Raw genomic sequence first — 12,450 nt, forward strand, 5'->3', positions numbered from 1 at the left:
TTTATTATTTATTTACTTTATACTGCTATTAGCTGTCAGTTTGCTCACCCTGCTGTAACTTGTGGTCGTCTTGCAAGATTTCAGCTATGTTCTTCAATGTGCATTGTTGTGTTGACTAAAAACCCCAAGTCTGGAAATATTTCTGGCAAGTAATTAATGACAGCAGTAGGTCACCAGTTCTGTTTGTAATGCACCATAGAGGTCTAAAAGTCATTAAATCATTTGTCATCTTAGATGTTGCTAGCTACCAAATGGGTATGTTGCAAGGAAGGTTTGAGATAAAACTGTAGCTTGACATTAACAATTAAACATAACAAGCAGAAAGTAAGAACAGAAAAAGCTGAAATGGTTATATCAGCAAGTGTTCTAGAAAACAGCAGTTGTTGAGATTACAACCCACTTTTTGTGTATTTGCAACAAATCTGGTTCTAAGACAAATGGCCAAACTATCTGCACTGTTTACTAAAGTTACCCAATGACTCCTTTAAATAAACTCTCTCACTTGACAGTAATTCTTATTTCTCTGCTGCCCAAATATTATTTTAATCAGCTGGCAATTTGTTGATTCACATTAATATTTCCAGGTGCAGAGTGCTCAGCCCTCAGTCACTGCTCTGCAGAGCTGCTAGTGTCTGTTTCTGGCAATGCTGACTGCAGTTTTTAGGCCTTTTATTTATTTATTTTTCTTGTCCCCCTCAACTGGCGTTTCAGAGCAGCAGCCTTCACAATGCATTAGCTTAACGCATGTTGACCTCAAACAAATCTTCTATTCCCAGTACTGCTGCTATTTGTCTACTAACCTACTTGGAATCAGCATGCAGTGTAAATGATTTAGACATGAATAAATAAACGTCTAAATAGCCATATCCTTGCAACAGCAAAACCAAATAAAATGTAATGTTTAGAACAGTACATTGCTACAAACACTGATTTGGTAAGCAAATGGATTCCCATTTGTCGGCTGTTGTGTCACAATTTAGGGAAATGAAGGGTAACTTACTTGCGCATGTCAGTTTGACAGACATGTAGTCTTTTTCACAGTCCTTCTTACAGCGACAGAGCAACCAGTTAAAGAGGCAGAAGCTGTCACCACACCGTAGTTCTTCTTTTCTGCCACAAGGCAGAATGCTCTGTTCATCTGAAAGGAGGAGAAACAGTGACTGACGTAAATGATGTGTAAAGAACTCCTTTCGGAGCAACAAAACCACAAGTCAGCTGAAAGTTAATCTTCCTGCTTTTGAAACCCCTGTCTGGATCAAGACATCTCTGCCAGATTTAAAAGGGTCTCACACTCAAACTTTGGTGCTGATCATTTAAATAGTGTTCAAGACAGAGGAGGTCTAGGTGAAGCACACCAAAGGACTCACAAGGATACCACATTTCTGAGGCAGCCTTCTGACTGACTTACACACTTTAGCATCCAAACCAAAACAATTCATCTTTTCCTCAGCTTAACACACGAAATGGATAAATGAGGGGAAAAAAGGCAGATCTGGTATCTTGCACAAACCTGAAGGACTTAGCTGTAAGTATGACTGTCTCACAACCACTTTCCAGTTTGTCAGCTAAGGGTGGGGGCTCAGTCTGACACAGTAGGGAGGGTTTTTTTTTGAATAATCTTAATAACACCTTGGGTAATTTTCTGGGGGCAAACTCAGGTTTGGCTTGAAGAGACATTAAACTCTATACGGTGGGGTCTGCAGCAAGCCAAATCTTTGACTGGCTCCACAGTTGTGGCCACATCCCAGGACTGCTGTTGATTCTAGATGGCTGAGTCTGCCTGGACTCAGAACACTTATGTCTGCCTGGAGATGGGATAAAAAAAGAGTAATTTTATCTTGTTCTTTGGTAGTGTACAATGGTTTCTTTTCTATTTATGCATAAACAGAAATTTCCTACTCTCAAAGGGAGAGATGATACTAGCCTAAGCCCTGTATCTTGTGGGGCACTGAAACAGGCTGCCCAAAGAAGTGGATGTTCCATCACAGGCAGTGTTCAAGGCCAGTTTGGACAGAGCCTTGGACAACATGGTCTAGTGTGAGATATCTTCATGGCAGGGGGTGTTAGAACTAGATGATCTTAAGGTCCTTTCCAACCCAAACCATTTTATGATTCTAAGAAAAGCTTAAGAAAAGGCTTTAAGGCTTAAGAAAAGCAGAGCTTCAGTCTATGCTAATATTCACGTGTGCAAAACATTTGCACAAGAAGTGTGAGTGCTGGTGGGAGTGTCACCATTTGTCATTATTGTAACAGGATCATCCCTTCCTAGTTACTTTGTAATTTATCTTTTATCACATTTCACCAGTAGTGCTATTGAGAGTGATCTTGTCTTGAGGGTAGGTAAACTGTTTTCTGACAAGTGGATCTGGGTGTGTAAATGTATATACACGGACATGATCTAGTTGCAGTTTTGTAGGGCCTTCCAAAACAAGAAAAAGAATTAAAATAGACAGAAAATAGTTCATTAATGACAGAATAAAAAGTGTTTAAGTTTGTCAAGGAAGACATTTGTGCAGGCAAACTCTTTGGAATTCCATTTTAAATTTTATGAGAGTATTAGAACTGTATCCAGGTTACTTTATGTGAGCAGTCTAAAACATTCCAAATACATGCAAATAAAAGGTCAAGCCCAACTTGAAAAACACTCACTCTTGAAAGTAAAGGCAGAGAGGACTACTGTGTATATTGGTATGCAACAGAAGATGAACAGTTCTGCTACATCACGTTTTTGTTTGCTCTCCAGTATTTTTAATTTGGAGCCTCTTTGCCATCTTTTGTAGCTGCAGAATCATGGAGTTTGGACTAATTGTTTGAGATTTCCAATTCTCCACACAGCTGCTCCAGTGGAAGATGTCAGTACCCTCAAATGCATTTGTAATTATGACCAAAACTGAGGGAGGTGGTATGGTGGTTGTTTTGGAGTTTTTGGTAAAATATTATAGAAGCAACAGCTATGCTGTGGTACCAATACAGCCATTGTGTAAATAAGATCAACTTTTGTTAACTTTAGAGCAGTTACACAGCGATGGCAAATACCAAAAAGGAATTCACCTGCAAGAAAATGATGCAAAAGATAAAAATAATATATTAGCAAATTAATTAGAGTAATTTGTGCTGGTATGCATCTCACATATTTATCTCCCCCATAAAGCCTGTTTAGTTTGTAATCTACTTTGCAGTTGCTCTAATTATGTTAAACCTCTTTGAATTTCCTCCAGTCTACACCTTTTTGTATCTTTTTTGTTCACTATTCCTATTTTCACTAGTTCAACACCATTCTCCTCTATCACTGCTATAATTTCATCACTTCTGAGATGTAAGAAAGTTTTCTACAGTTCTTGCCACATAAAATTCCTGTTTTACTTTTCACTGCTTTGGTCACCTGTAGACAAACACTGCTTCTGTCTCATCCCGAAAGTCATACTTGCTTTCTGTTTCTGCTAGTTGCTGTTGAACTTTGGATACACTTTGGGATACAGTCTTTATGAAAATGCTAGAAAACCATTGCAATGCTTTACTATCTTCAGGGAGAACCATTAGGATTGTAAACTATAAGAAATTATATGGGCAGATCCAATTTTGTATTTCCCAGATGTAGCAAGAGCAAATTATGTCTTTTCTGAATCCATATGATACAAGTCTTCCATCTATTCTCAAGGGGAGCTGCCAAATAACAAAAATCTCCATGAGGACTCAAAATGTGTAAAGGCTTTTTTGAGGAAGAAACTGAGGCACAAGCCTGTAGTTGTGCAGCAGGGAGGGACAGAGATAGGCATCATGTTTAGTGTTGTACTGACCGAACAAATAACAATTTTAAGCTCTGTGCTATGAAAATTCTTTTGAAACTGATAGTTTCATTTGTGAGAAAATGGCACGACTTTCTGAGATGATGTTTCTATATCACTAGAGGCTAGCACAAAGTATTTTGCCTTCAAAGTATGTTTTACCCTTAGGTGAAGGTGATTTGAAAACAATTCCTACTACAGGTGACAGAGAACTAACAAAGATCCTTTTGGAGAAGCACTTCCCAGTACTAAGCCCATCTGTTCCTAAGTGAAGCATGCCACACAATGGTGTGCTGATAGTTTTCAGGGTTTGTATTCTACATCAGCACAAGTTTGAATGAATTTCTGAAGTGAAAATTAGTAATTTAAGAACATCAAAATGATCATATCAAATTTAGGTTAAGGTGCGATATTCTAGACATGTGACGCATTAAATTAATCCACAAGTTGAAAATTAATCTGCACCATTAAATTACACAAAGTAGTTTACAGCTATTGTACAGTATCTAAATTTGCATTTTTCCTAAGTTACTACTTTTTTGTTTTATTCATATGACCATTGAGTTCTGTCTGTTAAAGTGGGTATTCAGTTCTTGCATCAACCACCGAGTCTTGTAATGCCCTCATCAGCCACCAGCAGGAACTGTTGTCTGCAGCAGAACCCTCCACACTTCGTAAAAATCAGTTGTCTTTGTTGCCTGCAGTCTGGCTTTCAATCCTTTTTAGCCAGCTGTGGTAAGACAGTTGTAGTGCAGAAGAATCCTGCAGTGACACATAGATGATTTAACAACTCTTGAGCATGGCGAGAGGATAAGAAAATAAGTAACACATGGCACATTTTAGTTGGATGCTTAATGTTCTGCTGTGCTTATATGATTTAGATGAACATGGCACACAAACCTGTGCAAAACACAATATAAGGAAAGATATTCTTATCTCTCTGGTGGCTTCATGTGCCCCTCAATTCCTTAGTATTTTTGCACTGATGACAACTAAGGAAATTTACAATAACCATAAATCAGAGGACAGACCCAGACATTATTTCTATACTATTATGGTACCTTGATACTACCTTTAGCCCTGCATTTTACCATGCTGTCCTTGGCTGTATTTAGAAATCACAGTTTTGCATGTTTGAAATTCTGGTGGAAGTTCTTATTTCTTCCTCTGTAGATGCTCCAGCACTACTGAAGCATGATTTTGTGTCTCCAACTTTGGGAAAGTCCCAATTTACGACTGGCTTCATTCAGTAGGAACTTTTTGTTTATAATCAGGACAGAAGTGCAGCTCTGAACATAGGTCTGTTTTGTTTGTTGGGTTTTCCTTTCTTTTATTTTAGACTTCTGTCACTTTTTTGACCTCTTTCAGGTTGGCTAATAGGATCAAGTTGCATAAGTGCAGTTTCCATTCATGTTTCTATTGAGGATTGTGCTGTTCTATGTACATACAAAATCTTTTTTGGTTGTATTCTGATTTTGTGCTCCCCTAAACTCCCTGGGAATGATTAGGATTTCTGACTGGTGTTGATGCTAAGAAATTTACTATACAGCACATACTCTAGCACACATGAGCATGAATATTTTGTAACTGCTTCTTCAATCTATTATTTAATGTCCCACATTCTTTCTTAAGGAACATCTGATTCCACAAACGTGTTTAATGAGAGGAGCGTGATTTTTAATGTAGCTTAACATACTCTTTGTGCTCCTCTTTGTAGTGTGTATGTTCTTTCTTTAACACCAAGTTCCAGGCCAAACCAGAAGTCACTTTGGATTCACATTCCTCACCTGATGTGTCTCTGAGGCAGATTTATAATTACAGTACTAAATGACTAGATGTTGTTGGGCTACTTGTCAGCATGGCACCTGCAATAAATTAGAAGTGTTAATTTGTCATTCAGAGCTTTTATTGTCTGTTCATGTCTGCAGGGTTTTTATATTTGTTTGCTGAGCAGGGAACAAAGATTGCATAACAGGCTGCCTACTAGCTGCACCTTTATAGGTAAGTTTCGGGCAATACATTAAGACGGCAACAAGGAAACATAGTTTAGAAATTTCTAAAACCTCTAGCTTCTTCTGCATTGGGATTTCTATGACCTACTTCTTAAATAAAATCTTGTACTTGCCAGTTGTTTGGGCCAATGACTTATGTACTATATATGTTTGGAGAGTGAATGGACATTGTGTACCTCAGAAGTCTGACTTGTAAATAACCCCAAAAGACTAAATTCTCTTAATAAGAGGAGATGGTTAAGTGCAGGTTAGAAGCAAAGTTTAATACGAGCTTGTCCAAGTAAGACATAGTCTTCCACCCAGGACTAAATAGCTCAAAATCTGCTGGATGCTCTGCCTGGTACTGTATTAGTCTCCCCTTGAGAAGATCTGGGATCTCTTTCGTAAAGCTCATCTCTCTAAGATCCTGAGTCCTTGGCTCTAGAAACTTCTGATTTAACTCATTCTGTAAGTAGGGGCCTGTTTTTAATGTTTAAGTAAAAGCAGCCTATTGAATGATTCATAGTGACTCAGAAAGTTCTTCTACTCTCTGAAGTGTTTAACTTTCTGATGCAAAATATCTAATTTTTCTATATCCCTTGGGTTCTTCAGTGGAAGGAGACCAACCTGTGCTTATGATCTAACTAGAAAAACAATGCAAGCCAGCTGTAGCTACTTTTCTGTCTAAGGAAGTGGGAACTGAAAGTTGAGGATAAGTGTAACTTCAGAATAATTCTGTCAGGTTTTAACCTGATGGATAACAACCCCAAGAACAAAGACAGGTATGGGATTGGACAAAGATGGAAGAAAAGATGCTACAAGAGAAAACAGCTAGTGCAGCTAGCGTGTTAGTAAGAGCCAGAGCCAAGTAATGGACAGATACCAGTCCAGGAGCCAGGACAGCCTTACTTTCTCCTTAAATAGCTATGTAATATAAAGCAATTAATTTTTATGCCAACCTTTATTTCTCCACCTACCTGCTGTGTTATCTGGACACCTGCACACCTGCAATCTAGTGCAATAAAGCTTCTTAGTTGGATCTTTAAATTAGAAGTAATATTGTAACTGTTTTGCAGCTAATTTAAACTAAAGCTAGGATGCTGAAAACCTGTAAAGATCAGATGCTTTCAGAATTGCTTCTCTTAAACCATGAAACTGGAAAAGATTTGTTGCCAACAGGAGAAATTCAAAAGTAGAAAAAAAGAAAAATTGCATGTATTTCACTATTTCTTTTTATAATGCTTATACAAAGAAATAAAACAGTTGCTGAAAGGAAACTCCTAATTTTAACGATAGAAGGGATTAACCTACCTGCCACTAAAACCAGCAATTAAAAGATAAGAAACTTAGCATTAAAAAGGCCAAAGAAACAAAGTGTCATAGAAGCACTATTTGCCTTAAGAGCAGACAGTGGTCATGCAGCTTTGTCTGGAGTGTCCTCAAGTGAGTTATTTAAACACACAGTCCTTGAAGACTGTAGGAGTCACAATGTCATATAATATCACTGTTTATGAAAAACAGTTTGAGTGATTTCAGGAAGTTCTAGCTTGTATAAGATATGTACTAAGTCTGGAAGCTAGAATCACTGTTTGCATAAATGCTGTCAAAACCAACTGAATAGCTTGCTTCTGCCAGCTCTGAATTTGTGGCCAAATTCTGAAAGCATCTGAGGACACAAACTCTTAAGTAGGCTTTACAAAAAGCTCATCATTAATTAGGTGTCTATATCTCTTAGAAAGATGGCCTGCATATACACATCTGGTCATCTACTTCATTTTTAGGTGCTTGAACGTATAGCTCAAATAATCATATAATGATTAAATGTCAGACTGCAAGAGTTAATACTGCTCAGCACCTGTAAAACCTATTCCCTCTAACCCCACTCTTCTGAGAGGTTTCTCAGTATGGCTGCTTCTACTAGTTTGAGATCCCCTTCAAAAACTAAAGCCTCATTTCTATGTATATTTGATAGGGAGTGCACTTGAACTCTAATCTGTATTTCTGCATATGCTTGCAAAGGAATGAATTCTAATCTATTAATCTTTCCACAAAAAAAAAAATAATCAGGAATGGGAAGTAGGAGTTGGGAGAAGCTGCTGAAATCAAAACGTTTAGTCAGTAGTTACAGTGGAAATGAGCTCTTTGGAGTTGTCAGCCTACATCCTCATGAACAACAAGAAATTTTCAGGCTTGGAGAGAAACTGATACCTTCCTGGTGCAGATTCCAGTCTAATAAATGAAAAGGTGAAAGAATATTTTTTATGTAACAGATGATTTCAAGCCATCATAAAATAAATTGATGCAGAAAGATACTGAGCAGGATATGACTTTATAGGGTAGAACAACAGAGAATTCTGAGGTGGGGTTCTGGAGGCATTTGAACATCCTGCCTTCTGCAGCTAGAGTCACTAAAGCCTGAAGTGAAAACTGTAGGGAGATACAGGGTATGGTTTTACGGAAAGGGAGATGGGAGCCTCTTCGGTGCCTTCAGGAAAAGTCTGCACTTTGGGGAGGGAGAGGGAAGAAATCAGTGAAGGAAAAAGGATCAGATTATTCTGGGCAGTGAATTTTGCTGAGCACTTGGAGAAGAGGGGGCAACTAGAGTGTGTGCTTCCCTTGCTGCCTGGCACCACAGACCTACATAGTTTCTGGCATTCTCTGTTAGAGAACAGACTGGTTATGGATGGTAGATGCTGGTGCTTTGATCACTGACACTTCTCAAGGCATCCCACAAGTGGAAAGGAATATACTGCTGTGGTGTGCAGAAATCTTGGTGCAGATCTATCAGTCTGTCTCTTAAACCTACTGGCATAATGTTCCAGGACTCCATCTCACAGCAAAGATATCACACACAGGCTTGAAGCAATATCATCTTTCTGTATTTCTCAAATCTGGTGCAGCCAACAGAACCATTGTAAGATATCTGCACAAACCCCAGAGCCTCCAGTTTCTTCATATGTTTGAACTGAGGCACTGGCTCCAATATGAATGTGAGGTCAGTTCACTGAGTACAGACCTCCAGACACTGTGTTAAACCAACTGAGTTAGGAGATAATTCTGGGGAAAACACAGGATTTGCTATCAAGAACATGAGCTACAGAGTCCCTAGGCTGCAGCAGTGGAGAAAGTGTTTTTCTTGCTGTGTACAGAAAGATTTCCTTGCTTATGAGTATTCCACCTTTGCCCCATCATCCTGGGGTCTCAGAGCACAGCTAGCAGTGCTGTAGTCAGTGACAACACAGCTGGCAGCCAGATGTGCTGTTATTGTGTGAGCCAACTGCTGAGGGACAACATCCAAAGTGTCTACTGAAGAGCCTTATGGACTTAGGTCAGGATTTTCTGCATCTTTCCTTTTTAATAAGTATTGTCCCTTTGCCTGGCTTAAGTGGGCTTTCATGTAGAAAGAGGAGAGGCACAGTATGAACCTTTTCATTCCTCCTTGATTTTTGTGAGACAGTGCTGCTTAGCAAGAATAACTTTGTAACCTCTGTAAGGGTTGTATGACAGGAAGCTTAATGCTGGATTTTAAAAGGATGTCTGCATATTTTATAATTTGTTTTTCCTGATTCATGCATCTAAATGGGTGTTTTGTGTATCTCTGGACATCCCTTGTGCTCTCAGATGTAACAGCAGAGACATAGTTGAATACAGTTATCATGAAGATGTACTAATACTTAGATACAGAGCTAGTAGTCACTTACTCTGAACTGGTTTACTGCAACAGTTCTATTACAAAACTCCACTAATGTAAAGTTAATAAAATACAGAGTTGTCTTGCAATGAAGTGGTCTCTCAGGGAGGGGCAGTGGCAGGGAAAGTGTGAGCTTAAGGGTCAAGGAACATGAAAGTGAGGGATGGATAAGAAATTGTGTTGTTCTGATATGAATCCCCAAATTAAACATATACTGGCTACATGTGTAATGAAGTGCTATAAAATGTCATTTTGTGCATAATGTAAATCCAGTAGTTGTATGGAAAAGTAACCTGAACAGTATTTTTGCACTGCTAACCTGTAGCAATGTGTGCTACAAGTATTCTTGCCAGGTCTACAGGCAATTCACTAATACAAGAGCAGACTGCCCCATGTAGCTATACCTATGCAAGCATCTACAATTTCTTGGGATTTTTGTATTGTTTCTATATATTTTCTATTACTTAGGTGATGCCAGTTCATCATTTATTAGGGAGCTGGAGAGGGAACAATTTTAATCAGCAGCTCCTGATTTTGCACTTGCTCCTGAGTCAACTTTAACACAGTTTTTTTTCTAGGAGTTTAAGAGATTACCAGGCAATCTGAAAGATACCACTTTACATTTCCTTGGTTTTTCACTGTCTTCAGCTTTAGCAGCCCAGCTCTGCTCCTAATTACCCAAGTTAGATTCTGGTTAAAGCTTACGTATACCTAATATTGACAGAGTGAGTAATTTCTCCAAGTTGGTGGGTTGTGGCATCAAATGCTAAACTTGACAATATTTCTAGTCATGACCGATGGCAGCCACCTGATTTTATTGTTCCTTTATGTATGTTCTGAAGTAAATAACATAACCTTTACCTCTTCTTTCTTTAAACTTTAGGTTTAATCATACAATTTCTCTTGCCCATGATGGGCATCTTAGCTTGAAAGCTGTTACTGAAATAATAATCATATGATTAGATATTAGGAAGAAATTCTTCCCTGTGAGGGTGCTGAGGCACTGGCACAGGGTGCCCAGAGAAGCTGTGGCTGCCCCATCACTGGCAGTGTTCAAGGCTGAGCTGGATGGGGTTTTAAGCAACCTGCTCTAGTGGAAGGTGTCCCAGACCATGGCAGGGAGTTGGAGCTGGATGAGCTTTAAGGTCACTTCCAACCCAAACCAGTCTGGGATTCTATGAAAATCTAGTTACAACATTTCAGCATAGCTTTTCTTGAGCTAAAGTACTTCCTCTGAGAGATATCTTGGTTGTTTTAACTGTTGTACACATAATTAAACTAATATGCATTCTTTCTTCTAAAAGATTGGTTATGCTGCTCTGCTTCCCTGCACACATGTGGTTTTCTGCCAAAACAGTGACATGGGCAGAATTGGCTCTTGTAATGTTATATTTCCTTTCATGTAATTACTACAAAAGTCAGTCATAAAAGGAGAGTAGGAGGAAGTCAAGTGTCAGGAATCGTTTTATTTCAATGACTGGAAGTAATTTTTAACTATACTTGTTTCACTAGTGAGTGCCAAAATGATACAAATTTTGACTGATGTCAGTGCACTCAATTTGTAAATGGGGTTTAGCAGTAATGTGCTAACTTCTTCTTGTAGGAGAAAATGCTGAAAAGCAGGATTTTTTATTTTTAAAAAGGAACTATTGAAATACTTGTACCTGGTGCTAAATTTTATGGTCCTCTTTCAGACAGTCCTCTCACTCATTTCTGTGAGTTTTGTATATAGATCACAAGGTTAAGTCAATTTCTGTTAACCCAGTTGTTTTCTTAGCCAGGAAGCTGTTTGCTTTTTAATGGATTGATATTTATCTGCTGGAGGACTTTAAATATAATATTCCTACAGCTGCACATGGCTGCAAGGCATGCTGTTAATGCAGTTAAAGAAAAAAAAAAAGAAAAAGGACTACTTACAGAGATTGGAATAATTGCTGGTTATTCCAATACGGATGGAGCTTCCAGGGATGAGGGTAGATGGAGGAAAATAACTGAGGAGGGAAAAATCAAAGGGAAAAAAAAGTTTCTTAATAGCAGTTTGGTTTTGTTTTGTAACCAGCTGTCAGTCGAAGAAACACTGTGGTGTTAAACGTGCACCCACTCTTGGGAACAGGATTTCAGACTCTGAGTATATACATAGATATGGCTCGACTGGGGGTGAAAAACCCAAACAAGTTGTTGCTCCGTACTTCTACAAATCACTCCCATTCAGGAAACAATACTCTATATGACTTTAATGCCCCTCAGATTCAAACTTCCCTCTATACACATCAACGTGTTATATAAATATGCTAATTATTGTTGTTAAGTTATTCCCCAGCCTCTGAAACAGGCACCTACCATTGTAAAACAAAAGAACTGTTTCCTCATTTAAGTGCATCTCGAATACATTAGGAGGCTGTATGTGTCAAACTGGGTTGGAATAAATTTATTCTAAAATTTGATACACATACTCCCCCTGTGCATTTGAGCTTTAATATTTATAACTTGTGCTTCAAAGATTTATACTTGTTTGTTGCAGGCAACAAAACAAAACACACGAGTAGAAAGGTGTCCTCAACAACAAACCCGTTAGATGTCTTTTAAGAGGGGCTCGTTTGCTTCTACAGTTGCATCTATAACACACAAGCTCCTGGCAGTCAGTCAGATGTAGTACAGCTTCTGTACTGTGTTTACACCCAGCGGCAGCACGCTGTTCCCATGCTCCGTGCCACGGCGACAATCGCGGCTCTTGCCCCCTGTATCCCGCATCCCGCCGCTGACCTGCCTCGGCGGGTCTCCCCAGCCCGGTGCTCCCGCCCGGCACGGCGCCCCCGGCTCGGGGCTACTTCCCCTTTCTCTCCGAAGGGGGTTTCCCGAGTACCGGAAAGTTTCCGCAGAGCCCTGCCCGGCTGCGGCCGAGCCCGCCCCCGCTGCTGCTCGTCGCTCAGCGCGCCTTACCCCAGTACACAGCGCTGACCGGTACCTCCATGCAACTCCGCCG

The 12,450-nt window shown here is 39.3% G+C and overlaps 1 protein-coding gene across 1 annotated transcript in view; it reads right to left on the reverse strand.

The window, feature by feature from the left end:
• The window catches only part of BEAN1 (brain expressed associated with NEDD4 1), a 55,070-nt gene extending 43,223 nt beyond the window's left edge, over positions 1-11,847 (reverse strand). Inside the window, exons 1-2 of the mRNA XM_005152167.2 lie at positions 11,808-11,847; positions 1,001-1,138 (exon numbers count right to left, since the gene is read on the reverse strand). Coding sequence (XP_005152224.2) covers positions 1,001-1,138; positions 11,808-11,847 — 178 coding nt within the window. The remainder of the gene's footprint in view (positions 1-1,000; positions 1,139-11,807) is intronic.
• Positions 11,848-12,450: the final 603 nt, after the last annotated feature.

Source organism: Melopsittacus undulatus, chromosome Z (assembly GCF_012275295.1).
Source record: "Melopsittacus undulatus isolate bMelUnd1 chromosome Z, bMelUnd1.mat.Z, whole genome shotgun sequence".
Lineage (NCBI taxonomy): Eukaryota > Metazoa > Chordata > Aves > Psittaciformes > Psittaculidae > Melopsittacus > Melopsittacus undulatus.